The sequence below is a fragment of the Erpetoichthys calabaricus genome, chromosome 13 (assembly GCF_900747795.2).
Source record: "Erpetoichthys calabaricus chromosome 13, fErpCal1.3, whole genome shotgun sequence".
NCBI classification, from domain to species: Eukaryota; Metazoa; Chordata; class Cladistia; order Polypteriformes; family Polypteridae; genus Erpetoichthys; species Erpetoichthys calabaricus.
The window spans coordinates 146,183,232-146,202,703 of record NC_041406.2 but is presented as its reverse complement, the minus strand read 5'-3'; the positions used below and the strand labels follow the sequence as shown (position 1 = coordinate 146,202,703).

At 42.9% G+C, this 19,472-nt stretch overlaps 1 protein-coding gene and 1 long non-coding RNA gene across 6 annotated transcripts in view; one reads left to right on the top strand and one right to left on the bottom strand.

The window, feature by feature from the left end:
• Positions 1 to 9,422, bottom strand: part of LOC114641908 (uncharacterized) — a 28,507-nt gene extending 19,085 nt beyond the window's left edge. Inside the window, exons 1-2 of the long non-coding RNA XR_003714392.2 lie at positions 9,370 to 9,422; positions 713 to 821 (exon numbers count right to left, since the gene is read on the bottom strand). This is a non-coding gene — a long non-coding RNA (uncharacterized LOC114641908). The remainder of the gene's footprint in view (positions 1 to 712; positions 822 to 9,369) is intronic.
• The window catches only part of oxr1a (oxidation resistance 1a), a 144,045-nt gene that overhangs the window by 48,671 nt on the left and 75,902 nt on the right, over positions 1 to 19,472 (top strand). The window contains exon 1 of one of the 5 annotated variants that reach the window (XM_051936173.1): positions 9,621 to 9,891. The exons of the other annotated variants lie outside the window; for them this stretch is intronic. Coding sequence (XP_051792133.1) covers positions 9,744 to 9,891 — 148 coding nt within the window. The 5' untranslated portion in view covers positions 9,621 to 9,743. Of the gene's footprint in view, positions 1 to 9,620; positions 9,892 to 19,472 lie in introns of those variants that run through there. 5 annotated transcript variants of the gene reach the window in all.

Here is a 19,472-nt window from a genome sequence, read left to right as displayed (position 1 = left end):
CATTTCAGATCGATCTAGTATGGCATGTGAAGCTTCATGAAAGTATGGTATCTGGAAGTCAGCCCTAATCTTTCCCCACACTACACAGTTGTCAGTTGATGATTAATAGTTTATTCTTCTGTAAAATATAGTATGTACTGAAACCACTTCCTCTTCCGGTTCTTTTATCTGAAGTGTGTATTTTAGATGCCTGACTATCCAGCCATTCATTTTTATGCCTTACTTAATTCAATTTGGAGTCAACAGATTTTGTTGCAATGTAATGCAACGAGAAAGATAGGTAATGATAAAAAAAAAAAAAAAAAAAAAAAAAAAAAACGGTGGCAGAGTTCACCTCACTGACATGTTTAAGTGAAACTGCTTAAGGTTCTTGCCATTTAAAAAGCACCAACTTTGATGACATGCTTAGTAATATAATGCACATGATCAGTGCCAAATGCCAACTTGAGTGGATATGTATTTAGTGAGTATATGCAGCATAGGCTTCATTGTGTAAATGCTCATTTTCCTCTTGGCATACATGGCATACTATTCTGCCAAAATAATGAGTAGCACACAAAAACTTAAGGTCTTGTTGATTTTCACAACAATACACCAGCAGCCTACATTCTCACCTGACATGGTGTAACAGTAAAAACATGTTGTGCAACTCACAACCACGTATTTTCAGTAGATATAATGACTAAATTATCCAAAAACATATAATACTTACAATTTCACTCCTAAAAGCTTTACTGCAGTCTATTCTTGTGAATCCAGAAGCCCGTCGGTGTCTCCCATTAAGATCTGAAAACATACTGGTACTCACTGATCCAAGCGGCCTAGACAACAGTATGCAGAGAACACAAAAAGTGATTTTAAAAACTCATATGTGTAAAAACCATAAATTCACTTTGACTAAACAGACAGAGCTCTGGAGATTCTTCCTGCACAGACTGGAGTAGACTGGCCACAGGGTATGTGTTGATTGTGGTGTGGAGATGCAGTGAATACAAACAAACATGAAGAGGGCAGGGAGCGATCAACTGATAGAGGACTAGTAAAGCAGTCTAAAAATGTTGGTTTTAATTATTATAGAAGATAGACAGATCCAACTACAAGACGGGTATCACTAATGATACTGAGCTTGAAAAATGGAAGGAAATTGTAATCTTTGTAGAGTACAGAGAAGTAAAAATTATATACAGTACTGTGCAAAAGTTTTAGGCAGGTGTGAAAAAATGCTGTAAACAAAGAATGTTTTCAGAAATGGAAGTGTTAATCATTTATTTTCATCAATCAACAAAATGCAGTGAATGAACAAAAGAGAAATCTAAATCAAATCAATATTTGGTGTGACCACCCTTTGCCTTTAAAACAGCATCAATTCTTCTGTGGATGTAGGCTTCCTCACATCCTTTTGTCTCTTCATGTAATCCCAGATACACTCGATGATGTTGAGACCAGGGCTCTGTGGGGGCCATACCAGGACTTCTTGTTTTTCTTTACGCTGAAGATAGTTCTTAATGACTTTGGCTGTATGTTTGGGGTCGTTGTCCTGCTGCAGAATAAATTTGGGGCCAATCATACACCTCCCTGATGGTACTGCATGATGGATAAGTATCTGCCTGTATTTCTCAGCATTGACAACACCATTAATCCTGACCAAATCTCCAACTCCATTTGCAGAAATGCAGCCCCAAACGTTCAAGGAACCTCCACCATGCTTCACCGTTGCCTGCAGACACTCTTTATTGTACTGCTCTCCACCCTTCGATGAACAAACTGCCTTCTGCTACAGCCAAATATTTCAAATTTTGACTCATCAGTCCAGAGCACCTGCTGCCATTTTTCTACACCCCAGTTCCTATGTTTTCGTGCATACTTGAGTCACTTGGCCTTGTTTCCACGTCAGAGGTATGGCTTTTTGGCTGCAACTCTTCCATGAAGACAACTTCTGGCCAGACGTCTGTGGACAGTAGATGGGTGTACCTGGGTCCCACTGGTGTCTGACAGTTCTGAGCTGATGGCACTGCTGGACATCTTCCGATTTCGAAGGGTAATAAGCTTGATGTGTCTTTCATCTGCTGCACTAAGTTTCCTTGGCCGACCACTGCGTCTACGATCCTCAACGTTGCCCGTTTCTTTGTGCTTCTTCAAAAGAGCTTGAACAGCACATCTTGAAACCCCAGTCTGCTTTGAAATCTTTGTCTGGGAGAGACCTTGCTGATGCAGTAGAACTACCTTGTGTCTTGTTGCTGTGCTCAATCTTAACATGACATGAATCTGTCTTCCACAACCTCACCTTGGTATCAGAGTTTGGCTGTTCCTCACCCAGTTTTAAGCCTCCTACACAGCCATTTCTATTTCAGTTAATGACTGTGTTTCAACCTACGTGTGACATTGATGATCATTAGCACCTGTTTGGTAGAATTGGTTGATCAAACACCTGACTAGAATCCTACAAAATCCCTGACTTTGTGCAAGTGAACCTATAAGAATTGATGCTGGTTTGAAGGCAAAAGGTAGGAACACCAAATATTGATTTGATTTAGATTTTTCTTTTGTTTGCTCACTTTGCATTTTGTAAATTGATAACAATAAACAATCACTATTTATATTTCAGAAAGCATTCGTTGTTTACAGCATTTTTTCACACCTGCCTAAAACATTTGCACAGTACTGTATATATATAGCGAATTTCCCCATAAGAAATAATGGAAACTCAGATGATTCGTTCCACAACCCAAAACTATTCATATAAAAATGATTAATACAAAATATAAAGTAAAAATACATAAAACAAATTAACCTGCACTTTACCTTTGAAAAGAATCATGGCTGGTGTGAGTGAGTTTCTAAACTCTTGTGGGATTCCACCCAATGGGACGACATGCGGAAGAGCGTCCCAAAGCAATTGCAGTCTCCCAGCGCTGTAGAAGTTCGCCATAAAAGCGAATCCGAAAAGATCGCGGACATGCTATAAGCGCCTGCCGTCGATGGGTGATACAAGGAACAAGGAATATTATAAATGCGCAGGGCACAGTATTACTTGGCCACAACCCTGCCTGACTGCTGTGTCTGTGTATAGGAGAGCGGTAGATCCCGCTACAATAAATAACTGCACTGTTGCTGTTTCAAGCTGAAAAAAAGCTGGTGTTGCTAAAGTACTGAGACTCAGCTTCGTGTATTGGGGTGCAAGACGGGGACTCGCACGTCACAACACACACACAATCACAATGCTGTAGTAAATAGTATACGCTCGTAAGGATGTTGACTATATGATTAAGGCACACCGACTCAGACGGAGAATAGGAGACGATTGCCCACAATCCCACAGCGAGAGAGAGAGAGAGAGAAGATTCAGCTCAGTTGTGATCACATGACGCTCAGCAAACAAAGCGTATACATACTACTCGTATTGCAAGACCTCGCTCATTTATCAAGTCAAAATTTATTAAAAATTTTAGCTCGTCTTGCAAAACACTCATAAACCAAGTTACTCGCAAACCGAGGTTCCACTGTATATTATATATATTCATGGCATTCGTAGTCTGAATCACAATCTGATTGTATGGGTGGTTACCTACCAGGTAACGCTTGTGGTTGGTCAGCAAATCAGCAAACATCCGCCACGGTGCCCTCAGTTGTGAGAAGCAGATCATAGAATGGTTGAGCGTTACCTGGTAGGTAACCACCCATACAATCAGATTGTGATTCAGACTACGAATGCCGTGAATGTAATTACCCCGATCTACATGCTGTCAAATAAACGAACCACACGCCGTGGCGCAACGCTAGGGGCTTCGCCTCTAGCACTGACATCCGAGGTTCGATTCCCGTAAGGGAGTGCAGTGAGTGTGTACGCCTGATGAGCCCAGAATTAGGGCGAAACACGTGTCGCGTACTCTTTCCATTATTTGACAGTAAACTATTTCAACCAATATATATATATTAGTGCTATTGCACCGCATGATCCAAAAGGCACAGACTGTGTTCCCAAGGAAGACACTCTGGAATTAGCTTCACTTGACTGGCTTCTACTTTGTTGCTATAACGGTATTTAAATTCCATTAATGAATTACAAAGTCATGTATTTCCTAATGTTGGAACACATTCATGAGCTCCTAGGCTCAGGTAAGCCAAACCACTATACTTCACAAGCATATGGATGGACAGACTGATGTACACATTCATCAACAAAAGGGCAGTTCACTCAGTCTAGCTACCAGCAACACAGAACATAAAATAGACTGCAAAAAGAAAAAAGAATGCAAACTATCACACAAGTGCAAGATCCAAATTAATGATAATGGTCTAATAATATAAGGAAATTGTGTTTGTGTTCCAATATATTTGTTAAATGGTTAGGGACAAGATGTGTATTATACAGTCTGATGGCCATAGAGAGCTCCGGCAACACTTGCTATCCCTGGAACGAGTGACTAAAGGTGCTTCAGAACAACACGTCATGGAGAGAACGGGCAACACCAGTCACGATGGCCACTGTTTCCAGTGAGTTCAGGGTCAGTCCTGTGGTTCAGTTGGCCTTTCTGGTCAGTTTGTTCAGGTATCTGTTGTTACTTCCCCAGCAGAACATAGTTTATGTACAACAGCACCAAGCAGCTTGTCATACTCATTAAAGGACTCGTCTCTCATAAAGACATGCTGCCTAAAAAGGCCCAGAGCAGGCTGTTACAGAATGCACAAGCAAATTGACAGTAAATGCAAAAAAATGAATACAGTCCATAGGTGTGCCAATGGAACTGTAACCATGCAAAACAGCAGTATTTGCACAGAAACAAATACAGTGCATCCGGAAAGTATTCACAGCGCTTCATCACTTTTTCCACATTTTGTTATGTTACAGCCTTATTCCAAAATGGATTAAATTCATTTTTTTCCTCAGAATTCTGAACACAACACCCCATAATGACAACGTGAAAAAAGTTTACTTGAGATTTTTGCAAATTTATTAAAAATAAAAAAAATTGAGAAAGCACATGTACATAAGTATTCACAGCATTTGCCATGAAGCTCAAAACTGAGCTCAGGTGCATCATGTTTCCCCTGATCATCCTTGAGATGTTTCTGCAGCTTCATTGGAGTCCACCTGTGGTAAATTCAGTTGACTTGACATGATTTGGAAAGGCACACATCTGTCTATAGAAGGTCCCACAGTTGACAGTTCATGTCAGAGCACAAACCAAGCATGAAGTCAAAGGAATTGTCTGTAGACCTCCGAGACAGGATTGTCTCGAGGCACAAATCTGGGGAAGGTTACAGAAAACTTTCTGCTGCTTTGAAGGTCCCAATGAGCACAGTGGCCTCCATCATCCGTAAGTGGAAGAAGTTTGAAACCACCAGGACTCTTCCTAGAGCTGGCCGGCCATCTAAACTGAGCAATCAGTGGAGAAGGGTCTTAGTCAGGGAGGTGACCAAGAACCCGATGGTCACTCTGTCAGAGCTCCAGAGGTCCTCTGTGGAGAGAGGAGAACCTTCCAGAAGGACAACCATCTCTGCAGCAATCCACCAATCAGGCCTGTATGGTAGAGTGGCCAGACGGAAGCCACTCCTTAGTAAAAGGCACATGGCAGCCCGCCTGGAGCTTGCCAAAAGGCACCTGAAGGACTCTCAGGCCATGAGAAGGAAAATTCTCTGGTCTGATGAGACAAAGATTGAACTCTTTGGTGTGAATGCCAGGCGTCACGTTTGGAGGAAACCTGGCACCATCCCTACAGTGAAGCATGGTGGTGGCAGCATCATGCTATGGGGATGTTTTTCAGTGGCAGGAACTGGGAGACTAGTCAGGATAAAAGAAAGGACGACTGCAGCAATGTACAGAGACATCCTGGATGAAAACCTGCTCCAGAGCGCTCTTGACCTCAGACTGGGGCGACGGTTCATCTTTCAGCAGGACAACGACCCTAAGCACACAGCCAAGATATCAAAGGAGTGGCTTCAGGACAACTCTGTGAATGTCCTTGAGTGGCCCAGCCAGACAACAGACTTGAATCCAATTGAACATCTCTGGAGAGATCTTAAAATGTCTGTGCACCGACACTTCCCATCCAACCTGATGGATCTTGAGAGGTGCTGCAAAGAGGAATGGGCGAAACTGGCCAAGGATAGGTGTGCCAAGCTTGTGGCATCATATTCAAAAAGACTTGAGGCTGGAATTGCTGCCAAAGGTGCATCGACAAAGTATTGAGCAAAGGCTGTGAATACTTATGGACATGGGATTTCTCAGCTTTTTTATTTTTAATAAATTTGCAAAAACCTCAAGTAAACTTTTTTCACGTTGTCATTATGGGGTGTTGTGTGTAGAATTCTGAGGAAAAAAATGAATTTAATCCATTTTGGAATAAGGCTGTAACATAACAAAATGTGGAAAAAGTGATGAAGCGCTGTGAATACTTTCTGGATGCACTGTATGGTTCCTTTTTAAAGTATGTACCGTATAATGATCTGAACACCAAGAAATGGAGTTTACATGCAAGCCTGCTTAACTTCTACAAACATCAGAATGCATGTGGTAAATAACAGTCTGTAGATGCAAACCAACTGAATATGCAGACTGGACAAACAAACGCACTTTCTAAGCAAACATTCATATAGTACAGCACCATCACCGAGTATTCAGACCTGTTCACTTTATGTTATAGCCTTGTGCTAAAATCATCAAAACTCATCAAGCAACACTCAATACCCACCCCCAGACTGATGAAGTAAAAAAAGGATTTAAAAAAAATGTTCTAATGAAAACTGAAATATCACACAGACATAAGCATTCGCACCATTTACTCAGAACTTGAATGAAGCCCCCCCCTTTGGCTGCAGTTCCAGCCTGGGTTCTTCTTTGTCTAACATAACAAGATTCAAGGACCTGGATTTGGGGATTTTCTACCATTCTTCTCTGCAGAGCCCCTCGAGCTCTATCAGGTTGGATGGAGAACGTGGGTTTACAGCTATTTTAAGGTCTCTCAAGTCTGGACCCTGGCTGGGCCACACAAAGACGTTCACAGACTTGACCCTGAGCCGCTCCTGTGCCATCTTCTTGTTTTGACAAGTTGGAACATGAACCTTTGGCCCAGTCTGAGGCTTAGAGCACTGTTGATCAGGTCTGGTTTTTATTAAGGACATCTCTGTTCTGTGCTCCATTCAGTTTTCCCTTTGCCCTGTCTAATCTAGGTGTCTGTGCTGCTGAAGAATATATCCACAGCATGATGCTATCACCATGAGGCTTCATTGCTGAAATGGTGATACCACAGGTGATCAGCGGTGCCTAGTTTCCTCCAGACACGGTGCTTAGAACTGTTGTGAAAAAGTTCACTCTTGGTTTCATCAGACCAACGAGTTTTGTTTCTCACAGTTCCAGAGTCTTTTGGGTGATTTTCTGCAAACTCCAAGTGGGTTTTTAGGTGTTGTCTGACCACTCTACCAAGATTAGTGTAGTTCCATCTCCACACAGGGTCCTTGGAGCTTAGCCAAAATGACCATCAGGTTCTTGGTCACCTCTCTTCCTAAGCCCCTTCTCCCTTGATTGCATACGGATAACAGGTAGCTATAGCAAAACTCGTGGCTGTTCCAAACTTCTTCCATTTATGAATCACTGTGTCCCTACATTGATGGATTAAAAGTCAGAAGTCTACATGACCATCATCATCAAGTCCTTCCATGAGAACCCTAAATACAATTGAGGACTGATCATTTATGTTAGGTAGAACGCCCAGGGGGGGCTGGGCGGTCTCATGGTCTGGAACCCCTGCAGATTTTTTTTCTCCGGCCGTCTGGAGTTTTTTTTGTTTTTTCTGTCCTCCCTGGCCATCGGACCTTACTCTTACTATATGTTAATTAGTGTTGTCTTATTTTAATTCTTACTTTGTCTTTTTTTTTTTCTTTTCTTCATCATGTAAAACACTTTGAGCTACATTATTTGTATGAAAATGTGCTATATAATTAAATGTTGTTGTTGCTTGGGAACCCTCAATGCTGCAGGAGTATTTTTGTACCCTTCCTCATCTATTTGCCTCGATACAATCAGCTCTGCAGGCAATTCTTTTGACCTCATGGCTTGGTTTTTGCTCAACCATGGGACCTTCTATAGACAGGTGGCTGCCGTTCCTAATTATGCAGTCAACTGAATTCAGCAAAGATATACAAAGTGCAGAAACATCTAAATTATTATCAATAGAATGGGACGCACCATAGCAAAGGGTCTGACTACTTGTGTCAATAGGTTATTTCAGTTTTTTAGGTTTAATAAATTTGCAAAAAATTCTAAAATCCCATTTTATCATTCTGAGGTTTTGAGTGTTATTTGATGAGTGGAAAAAAATTCAAAGGATTTCAGCACAAGGCTGTAACATAACACATTGAAAAAGTGAAGGAATCCAAACACTTTTGAGGGCACTTTACATCTTCACAAAGCCACTGACCGGTGTGATGCTGAAGCCAGCACAGTTCCTTCATAACTCATAGCACATATTAGCCATATAGCTCATACACGTGCTGGTAACATAAACCAAAAGAATTTAAAAATAACTATTAATCACTACACAAAGTACTGCTCAAGCCAACAGTATAAGCCAGAAAACCAAACTGTTACACAAACCAATTCACAGTATATGAACACAAATAAATACATAGACATCTGTATGCATACCGATACACCTTATGTATGCTGGCAGTACAAGGATGCCAATCAATCTCACAAACCAATAAAATCACCACAAAGGCAGAACAGTTCATGTGCAAACCATAAACTGTGCATTAGCTTGCATATCTTTGTTAATCAATGGAAAACATTAACCTTTGCCTGCAAACCAGTTGCACTCTTGTATAAACCAGTACTTCCAGCACACAAATTAACATCGGTAGTTCATATGCTTGCCCACTGCATACACAAATGGCCAGAAACCAATTCATTTTCAAAGTCCTGACCAGAGAAGCAGTGGAGTCCAGTCCTGGAGGGGTAACAATCGGGTCTTTCAGAACTCCACCTTGTCACCCGCAACAGACCGTGAAACGAACCACGTGTCGTCAGGCAACAGTGATAACCGCTGCGCCACCAAGCAGTCGCGACTGGCGGTTTGTTAATTTGGATGTGAACCAAAATGTTCAAACTGCAGACACACTCACCGACTGGAAATACTGTTGGCCTTTGAAATTTGGCTGTAATTTAAAGCGCGGTGCACAGGACAAGTTTCTGCCTGCCTCCAACGCTTAACCAAACGGGCCTGTTCATATTCAGCTCCACCGTCCCTTTACCGAGGCGCGCAAACATACAACTGACAGTATAACCAAACACTTTCATGGTCGACACGGCGAGCATTTCTACTGTTATCGTTTGCAGTGTCACACACAAAGTAAAAGTAACTCAACACTCACCCACTGAGACACACCCACCGTGCGCCGCAAGCAACTTCCGCGAGTGAACGAAGTTTACAGCAGTTTGTGTTTGGAGACACGACGGGGAGGCGGGGTTAATGCGAAAGTCGCGATGTTATTGGCTGTCGTGTGGAGTGCCGCGCTGCCCGAGCGTGTTTTTGTCGGCGCGCGCGCGATTGTGCGTGTCAGTCATCGTGGCTCTCCCGCCCCGCCCCTCCCCTCCCCTCCCCGTTCCTGTTTCAAGTTGTATTTTTAGTTGAACTTATCCGCGGTTGTTTGTGGTTTAAAGGCATGGCGACGGGCTGCTGAACAAGTTCGGTTGGAACCGAAGTTACGCCATTAAATGACCATAACCGAAAAGTGGTGAAGGCAGCATGGATTATCTGATGACATTTACGGGCAAAAGTTCTCGGGCTCTGAGGGAGGTGGTCTTCAGCAGGAGCTGGCCCGGAGGTCGGGAAGTGGAGTTTAAAGATTCCTTCGCAGAGGTACATTTTGGCCCCCCTGCAGTGGCACTGCGAGGTACAACACCCGTCTTCTTTTTCATTTTCCTAAAATTGTCATTTTTTGTAATGTTTGTTTTGTGTGTGTTGAGGGACCCGTTCTCAGTTCTCCGTCCGTGGGGTCTGCACGGAGCCTGGGCTCGTGAAATGTCGTGGTGCTGTCTGACATTGGCACCTGCAGTCGATGACTGCCGCGTTCTGCTCGCTTCTCCGACGTGATCCCAGTTTGTTATCACGGGCCCACCCCGCGAAGCGACGGCCGATTTCAGCGGGTGCAGGGCTGATGGTTTGGAGTACGAGTGCCGATCAGCCCTCATTGTGACACGACGCCCTTCGGACATCTTCGGGTTTTCTAAGGTACGCATTAACCCCTTCTGTTAATGGAAGATGCATCTGTGATGAACTGAACGTGTCCCTCGACTTGGGGCGCATAGGACTCGCTGGCGCTGAACTGTCACTTTCCACGAAGTTCGTATTCGGAGTGTTGCCGCTTTTTAAAACATCATTAACCAGGCGAGAAGATGGGGGTATGTTAAGTAATTAGGAATGTCATGTTGCTAAAGTTTCTTTCTTTCTTTCTTCTGGCCCAAATAACCCCACTAAGTAGGTCTGAATACAGTATGGCTCGAGGATATGACAAGCAAACAAGATGGGAATTCATGATTAAAGAAAAAGTTAAATGTCATGGCTGGAAGTCCACCTCAGATTTCTTAGTTGGTGACAATCACCACCATGTGGCTCACTTGGTACCACAATTGTACCCCTGTTTACTGGCTTTGCCCCCAGAATTAGTTCACTTTGTTTTTTAACTAATTGCAAATTGGTGGTCCCAATTCATTGTGAATGAATGCTCTTCAAATTATTCAGAAAAAAACAAAGCTACCCAAATTGGGTGAGTTATGAAGTTATCTATCTAATCTATCTAATCTATCTAATCTATCTATCTATCTAGTGCCTTTCATATCTATCTATCTATCTATCTATCTATCTATCTATCTATCTATCTATCTATCTATCTATCACCTCAGTCCGGTGTATTGAACAAGGAGTATGCCCTCATCAGCCAGAAATGCCATTTTCTAATTGAATTGCATTTGGAGCTTACTGACACTCATATAAAACTTTTATTTTGCTCATTATTTCCACAAAAAGATGCTGTTTATTTATTTATTTATTGGTAAACCAAGTAACAAATCGGCAGCTCAACACAGTAAAGCAGCAATGTATGAAATGTCGCAACTCCGATCTCCATGACAAAAATGGTGTGGGAAATGCTTAATTAAATTAGGGTTAGGGTGCTGTTTCTCTGCCCAGGCTGCCCACCACCAGGTGGCAAGGCTGGAAACTATACATCCAAAACCTGACTTCTGATGAGCAGTACCAGTGAGCTGAACACTCCAAAAAAACAATATGTCGGGCTTTGAGGCTCTTTAAGTGATTCACTGCTGTCTCCATGTCTAACTGCTCCAGGTTATGTGGAGTCCAGCAAAAAAACCGCTTAATATAACAATCCTACAGAAAAGTAAAAACCCGAAGGCGTAATACTTCACATATGTTTTCTTTCAACTAATTACCATTAGCCGCCGCCTTTTAATTTTATATTTTAATGCTCGACAAAGTGGGTTTTAATGTGTGCACAAAGAAAGGTACTTGTGTATTAACGGACAGCACTATTATCGTCACACCAATTGGTGGGGCTGCCGCCCTGGTTGCTTAATTTTTGGAGTCTAAATGATTAGACTGACCCACCCCAACCACAAATACTAACCTTAAAGTTAGTGGGGGTGGAGCATAGTCCCTAATGTTAATGTCCCCTTTGGGTGCCTAATCTTAAAAATGAAAATCTGATTGGTGTCATGGTAATAGAAGAGGGTACTAGCTGTCCATTTAGTACCCAAGTACCCAAAGAAAATATTCAAGTGGTGTTACACTTGATGTGGAAGAGGTTTGCCATGCTGTAATTCAAGAGGCTTTTTAAGGGTAAATAAGCAGGATAGATTTGTCTCATTGTGATGGATGAAACACATTTCTGGAGTACCATTTTAATGGCGGGCAGACCTGAGAATTTCTACTGTTGATGGACCTTCTATGACAATGCTGGCATTGATTGGTGGTAGAATATAAATGGCCCCTACACCACAATGCATCGTTGCCAGCTGTGTTTTTATCTCCCACATTCCCAAAGATGTGTAGTTTAGGTCATTGGTGGTTCTAAGTTGGCATGCTTTGGGTCCTCTGATGGACTGGCACCCTTTCTAGGTTTTTTTTTTTTTTTTTTGTCCTCTGCCTTGCTCCCAGTGCTGCTGGGATAGACTGTGACCCCTGACCCTGAGTTGGATTAAGTGATGTTTTGGACTCGACACTTGGGTAAGCCTTTCCTTGTGCTGCCTTTGTTTTTCTTCCAAGGAGGTTTTTAAGCCCCCTGTAATATCCGGCATCAACAGAACATTTTTATTCTGCACATTTGCTTCAGCCATTGATGTCGTTTGCTAAACGGTGTGAGATAAAGTGATGTTGTTTTCTAGTCCTGTGTCCCCCCCACCCCTATTTGTATGTATGTAAAGCCAATTCTACTAAGACTCGGGCACAGGTTACTGTTGCTGTTCTCCTCCTGGCTTAACTTGCTTGGTTCTTGCTTTGGATGTGGCAACTGCCACAGTGGGAGTGCCTCAAGTGGGGTCATACCACCTAATGTCATGGTCACTCATTGATTTTTGGCCTGTGTCATCATGCAGATAACAAGGCAGCATTTCCACCCTGCTGTCTTCACTTGTTTGCATTGTTTGTGTTGGTTTTAAATACTCTTTTTGTGTAAAATGAAGTTACAAGTGCACTGGTCTCGGATCAAGTGAAACATTTACTGCACTTTCAGCCAGTTCATTGTTACTTGGAGACTTGGAAAGTTCATGGGCAGATATCAGAGTATCTTGAACAAACTGGCGCAGTGTGCAGATTAAAACCATGCAGTGAAATAAAAGTACAAAAAAGCTGCAGAAAGAACCTTTAGCAGTGCAGGCCTTTCCTCCATATGGGTAGGTACACTCTGAACGTGTCACTGATGTCTTATGTACTTAATACTCGGGTAAAGCCCCCTTAAGATAGAAGGAGGTCTACCAGCAGGCCACCAGTCTTCTTTTAGTCTTTAGTGGTCTCTGGTGCTGGTGGAAAAGGGTCTTGCTTTCCATATCAAGTTAATGCTTAAGGGTCTACTTGAAGAGACTTTTGAAATGCATGAGCTGCTTCACAAAATTTGCATGAAAACCGCTCAGTTTTTTTAGGGATAATGTTTCTCTCCACTTATGTGATGATGATGATGTCCCAGTTCTCCACTCTAGTGAAAAGTCTTCCTTATGACCATTGAACCTCTGTTGTAATGGCGTCTTGGAGTTTGGACCAGTAACCCCTAATGGAGCGAGAAGTTTGTGGTGCAGAAAACAATATAAAATCAATTGTGCTGTGTGATGTGAACACATTAAAACATAAGCAGAAATGTTCCCAGATTTAAAGGTAACCTAACCAGTGTGCCGTAGGCTGTTTGTGTCTGTGAAGTCAACAGATGTGGCTGACAGGATGATAAACTCGTTTTTATAGCATTTGTAAATGTTAGATTAGAACTGGAACCAGCAAAACTAGATGATCATACCAAGGCCGCACTGCATATCGGCTGGGGTGGCACAGTAACCTGGTACTGGAAAAGTACAGAAATACCCTGATTGGTAAATGGTATGGTAATAGTATTATGGGATTTTCAGTGCCAGAAGTAAACGTCAGCTTTCCCTTGAATCACAAACTTTGCTTCCCTGACACTCACTGTTTGCATTGTAGAAAAATGTCCAATTTGTAGAAGGGAAGCAGTGCCCAGTGTGTCGCGATGGCACCGACCACCAGGGAGGCTGGAGTGAGGTGGGAGTTCAGAACAGTTTTGGTATTGGTGCTGAGGTCCAAAAGCGGGTATTAATGCCAACGTCAGAGTTCTAACGCAGACACAACACTTGCATTTGAGGGTCAGCTTCACTCCTTAAGGTGGTGCCACACTCCTGTTAAAGAGATGACTTTCACCTCGGGGGTTTGTCGCTGTAAAGTGTTTTCTTATCATTTGAATTTTGTTTTGAGGGAGTCTAATGTAATGAAAACTTGAAGCACAAAATAAATAATGTACACAAAGCCTTTGGAGGAGAATATTACATCCTGTTGTTTTTTTTTTTTTTGATTACTGCTTTCTTTTTCTTAAAGGTTTGATCTTGCTTCTTCATCTAGTGAGCCTAAGCACACACACACGTGCCTGTTTAGGTTTTCCTCTGCTTCTGTCAGATTTCCTTCCACATCCCCCTAAAGTGCTGAGTGGTGGCTCTGAGGCTAGAGATCTGCACTGGCAATCGGAAGGTTGCAGGTTCGAATCCTGTAAATGCCAATAGGGACTCTGCTCTGTTGGGCCCTTGAGCAAGGCTCTTAACCTGCAATTGCTGAGCACTTTGAGTAGTGAGAAAAGCGCTATATAAATGCAAAGAATTAAAGTGGTGTGTTGTAACTTGATTGTCCATTCCAACTAGCCCGTGTATATGTGGACAGGTTGGGCCTAAGCACCTGATGCTGATGGGGTAAGCACTGGCTTAAGTGGGTTATGTTGTCCGCATGTCCAAATTGCCTCATTACGTCTGTCTTTGTTTCGCCTTCCTTATTGGTGTTTATTATTTAAAAGGAAGGACATCACTGAAGAGCTAAAACGAAAAGATTTTCATTGCTGGGGGAGGCTCCAGCTACCCTGAAGCCCTGCTCTGTATAAGTGGGCCAGGGAGATGGAGAGATGGATGAAAGCATAAGAGCAGCAACACTGACGTTAAAGGAGGACTGTATTGTACCCGAGGATCAGTGAAAGCAGAATGTAAAGCGGGTTACTCCTTCTCTTCTTTGCATGGAGTCCATTTTGTGAGCCTTTTCCAAAGTGAGTTTAGGAACTAAGCACTAGATGTCACCTGGGAGGTCCTGATAGTCATACCCTTAACAAAATAAAGGTGACTGACAGAGGTTCAGGGTCACATGAGCAGTAGACTCTCTTTTGGTATATGAATTATTATTTCTACTTATTTATACTCGACAAGGGACATCAAAATGAGTGCAGAAGGTGGCCCTGAGCCATTATCACACAAGTCCACAGGTCAGAGAATGAGAGCAAAGCGCCAGCCAGCAAAGAAGTGAAACACCGGGGGGGGGGATAAACAATGGAAGAAAATGAGGGTGCAGTGGCAGTCATGGCGGGTACCAAAGTTAAATCTGGCAGTCAGATGCCAACTAAGTGCATGCTCAGTTATTGGTCAAAAGCAAAATCAATTAGCATTTTATCTTTTTGACAAGTTGCTGCTAGTTTTGTTAGAAGTGTAAATCCATAAACTTCTCAAAGTGTACAGTTGAGTTTCATTATTATTTGTGTTATAATGGAGCCCAATTTTGAGATGTCATCTGGCTTTATCCAAAAGTAGTATACCCTGCACTCCTTTCAGGACAAACTGCTGTGAAGTGTCCGTCGGTGTTCCGCCAGCGGCCGTGTCTGTCTGTGTGCTCTGAGCTGTGGATGGAGGGTGGCAGGTCAAGTCTGCACCGTGTGACAGTCAGTTTGAAGTGGCAGCGGCCGCCTCGGCTGGCCCACTTGACTAGGTAAGTGGTCATGTGACGCTTATGGATTCATTGCTGAGGTTATTTTCCTACGTAAAGGTGGCAGTTTAGCACATAACCTGATCGCATTTGGTTATTAGCGGCTCTGAAACGAGGCTTTACAGCTTGGTCGTGTTCGAGTTAGCAAGCTGAGTGCCCGAGGCCTTCCGTCAACTGCCTGGCTCTTGAGATTCAGAACATGTCAAACACCATTTTTTAAAAATGTATTTAGTTTTTTTTTTTTTCTTTCTCTCCCAAGGTTGACTAAAAATAAACATAACTCGGTCACGGGCCTCTCTGGCTGGTAGGCAGGGAGTGCTGGAGCATTTGACTTGGCACACAAGCTGCCGGTTTACCTTCCTACAGGTGACTTTAGAGCCCAGTCTGTTTTTTAATTACTGTATATGCAATTTGAATTGTATTACTTGTGACATGTTTGAACTTTATTGGTGGTTGTATTTTTTTTTTTTTTTGTTCTTTATTTCGCCTTATACAATTTCTTGTATTAGGAATTTGGTAGTTTTCGCATACCCCTTGGGGTCAGAGCGCAGGGTCAGCCATTGTACAGCGCCCCTGGAGCAATTACAGGTTAAGGGCCTTGCTCAAGGGCCCAGCAGAGCAGTGGCCTTTTGGCAGTGGCGGGGATTCAAACCGGCAACCTTCGGGATACCAGCGCAGCTCCTTAGCCTCAGAGCCACCACTCCGCCCTATTTTCCAGTGCCTTATCATTTAAAGTAAAGAAGAAAACAAAATGAGAAATGAGTAACAACTTCACTCCATGATAAAGCAGTAACAACTTGACTCCATTAAAATCGGGGTCTTTGTGGGCCGCGCAGACCTCCACATTTCCCTGCAGCTGTTGCAGGTCCGCACGACGACTGGCTTGAGGGTTTGAGGCGCTTTGCTGATGACTGGTGGGTCAGTGTGCCCCTCGTGTGCAGTGGCAGGTGAACTCCTTCACCAGAGAGGACTCTTGGCACAATTTGTGGTGTTTATTTTCAGTTGTTTGCTTTGAGCACAATTCAAGCTTACAGTAGGCAGGAATTCTGCTTAACGTATTTAAGGTGGCCTATGCCATTTACCCCATTCACTCTTTTCAGATGCCGTCTTAGCCCTCACTTTCTTGGATTAAGACGTCTTTTATGATGTAAACAGCTGCCATTACAGATAACCATGAATTACGTTGAGATTATTTGTCAAAATTGTGCTTTGTTAAAGGATGATGTGAGCTTCTGGATATCCTTTAAAAGAGCATGAGTATGTGAAATTCTCGTACCTTTGGTTAGTTTAGCTGTTCATCAGTGCTGCTGTTTGCCAGTTTGAATCTTGGAAATTTAATTAAATGCATAAAATCTGATCATTGCACTTTTGAAATTAGAGTTTAGCTGCTGCGACGTTAGCATCTAGAAATTTGGATCTTTAAAAGCCCCCAGGGATGACCTTTGTAATGAACTCAAATTGTGAATGTTGCCTCATCGCTCATTTTTGGGTGACTTGCATTTTTGCTTTCTGTGTGTTTCCTACATGAAGGACATACTGTTTTTCATTTTGAATTTGGGTTTTCGGCATCTCTAGAACATGTTTTGGGCATTTCTTGAAAAGATGTGAGTTTGTGATGAAGGGTCTGGTGGACTGGGTAACTCGAGAGCAATTTGACACGCTTGTGCAGAAGTGGCACTCTTAAGAGCCGATTGAGTTTCAGATGAATTCCAACTGTTGAGTTTTTAAAAAGCCGATGCCAACATCAACAAAAGCCAGCACTTTGAATTTCACAATATTAGGCATGCACCACTTTGAAGAAAATAATATTTGTGAATTTAGCCTTGAGGTTTTTGAGAAGTGGCAGCTGGTTTGATTTTTATGTGTCCGTTTGTTTGTTTGGCAGGTGCTGCCGTTTTGTTTCTTGTTTGTTTTCCCTCTTTGAGTTTTGTCCTCAGCGCTTGAGTTGGGGTGAGTTGTGTGATGGAGGATGCAGTTTTCTGATACTTCTTGTCTTTTTTCTTTTTGATCGATTTTCTCATTTATTAACAATGTCACAAAGAAATCCACATGTCAGAATAAGAAGTGTTGTGAAATAAACCCACAGGGCGCTCCACACACCCCGTCCCATGTCAAGACTCACCCAAGGGATCGACTACCTCACAAGTAAGTCTCTGTGTGTGAATGTGGAGGCAGCAGAATCCCAGTTGGGAGTGAATTGGCCAAATTCATTTGTCATGCAGACAACTCCACAAGAATCGGCGTGCAAGTGGTGGACAGCTAGTCCTCCATTATAATCACTTTGGGGTCTTCCATGTGGCAGGAAGAAGCTTAGCAGCTACAGAGCCAGGAAGTAAGAGTTTGTGTTGTCGTACTCACAGAGCAAGATGAAGAGGAGCAGAGGGGACTGCGATCCACCTGAATGAAAGGACGCATGTCTGTGTATCTCTGTGTCCATCCAGTTGCCACGTCTCAGATGGCACATCACAAACATTAACACTTTGCTTTTACAAATCCCGTACCAAATGGCATATGTGGCATCTGTTGGAATGACAAATGCACTGCACTTTATTACTACATGCATTACAACATACATTCCAATAAGTGGCGCTCTGCAAATGTTAACGCTTTATACGCCGAGGTCTACATTGATTGCTTAGATTTCAGCCCATCTTAGGTGGGCCTCACAGCTAGTAATACGAATAAGAGAGGAATAAGAACTGACGCCATCCATGAGAGCGGGTGACAGAGCAGAAATCCTGAACAGGAGGGCCAAACCAGTACATGTGCATAAATGGCCCTGAGGCATCGCAGGGGCAAAGGTGCCAAAGCGTCCCATTAAATGTCACATACAAATTTAAATTCAGTAAATTGACAGTTGGCATTTCTTGATGGAAAATTGATATTTTTGACAACTGTTTCCCAACAAAGAAGAGACCTGAGACCACTGAGAGTTGAGGGGTAGCAGCTTATAGGAAGTCTTCCATAGCAGGCGTTCTACGGGCAAAAGAGGAGCTAGCAGGAGAGAAAAGAGGGTGGGTGATAACATACAGCAGGCATGAGGGGGACGCCGTAGGCCCAAGGCACTGAATGAAGCCACAGATCCCAGGTGAAGAGAGCTGCGACCAAGGGGATTAATAGCACAGTCCCCGCTGAATTGATTCTTTATTTGATGGTTCCAATTAGGCCAGTCTTGCAAGTTCAAATACTTCATGTTTTTAGTTACATAAAACTAAGAAATTAATGCCCAAGACTCAAATGGCGTTGCATCCTGCATGTGTTTTGATGTTGTTAATATGGAGGAAGTCGTGCTAGACAGATCTGATTTTTATTGATTAAGTGAAACGTTTGTAATTCTGCGGACACTGATGTTTGGGTCTTGGCAGGCAGGGCAGGTTCCAGCTGGGTGGGCTGTCAGGTCATCGGGGGCCTTGTACACCCCCACCAGCACCCACATTAGTGCCCATTCAGAGACATCTTTTAAACCATGTGGTTCACTAATAAAGTTTAATCCTACAAATGAATGACTTTGATGACAGAGGCGAGTTTACTGTTTGTGGTGGGGTGGTGGTCTCCTTGAAACTCTGTAGGTTTAGAGTTTATGTATTAAATTGTTGTATTATCTTAGGGGAAAAATGCTCATCTTAGCATTGAGACGTCATAAGTGAGAGGAATTTGCACAGACAGACAGAAATTGGCATCCATGTGCACAGATATTCGACCTGAGGACACCGTTTGGTACTTGCCAGTTAAACACACAGGCAGTGCCACTTGTTTAGAAGAGATTACAGGACAAGCCAAACTTTAATAAATCCACATTGATTTATGCTCGCCATCCGTATCTGCCTTTCATTGCACACTTAATACAGAATGCTAGTCCGCTAAATGTCTGGGCACATTTTCTAGAGAGCCCCCTGTGTCTCCACTTCACACCTCCGGCCACAGGCCCCCAAATGGCTCCACAAGGTCAGG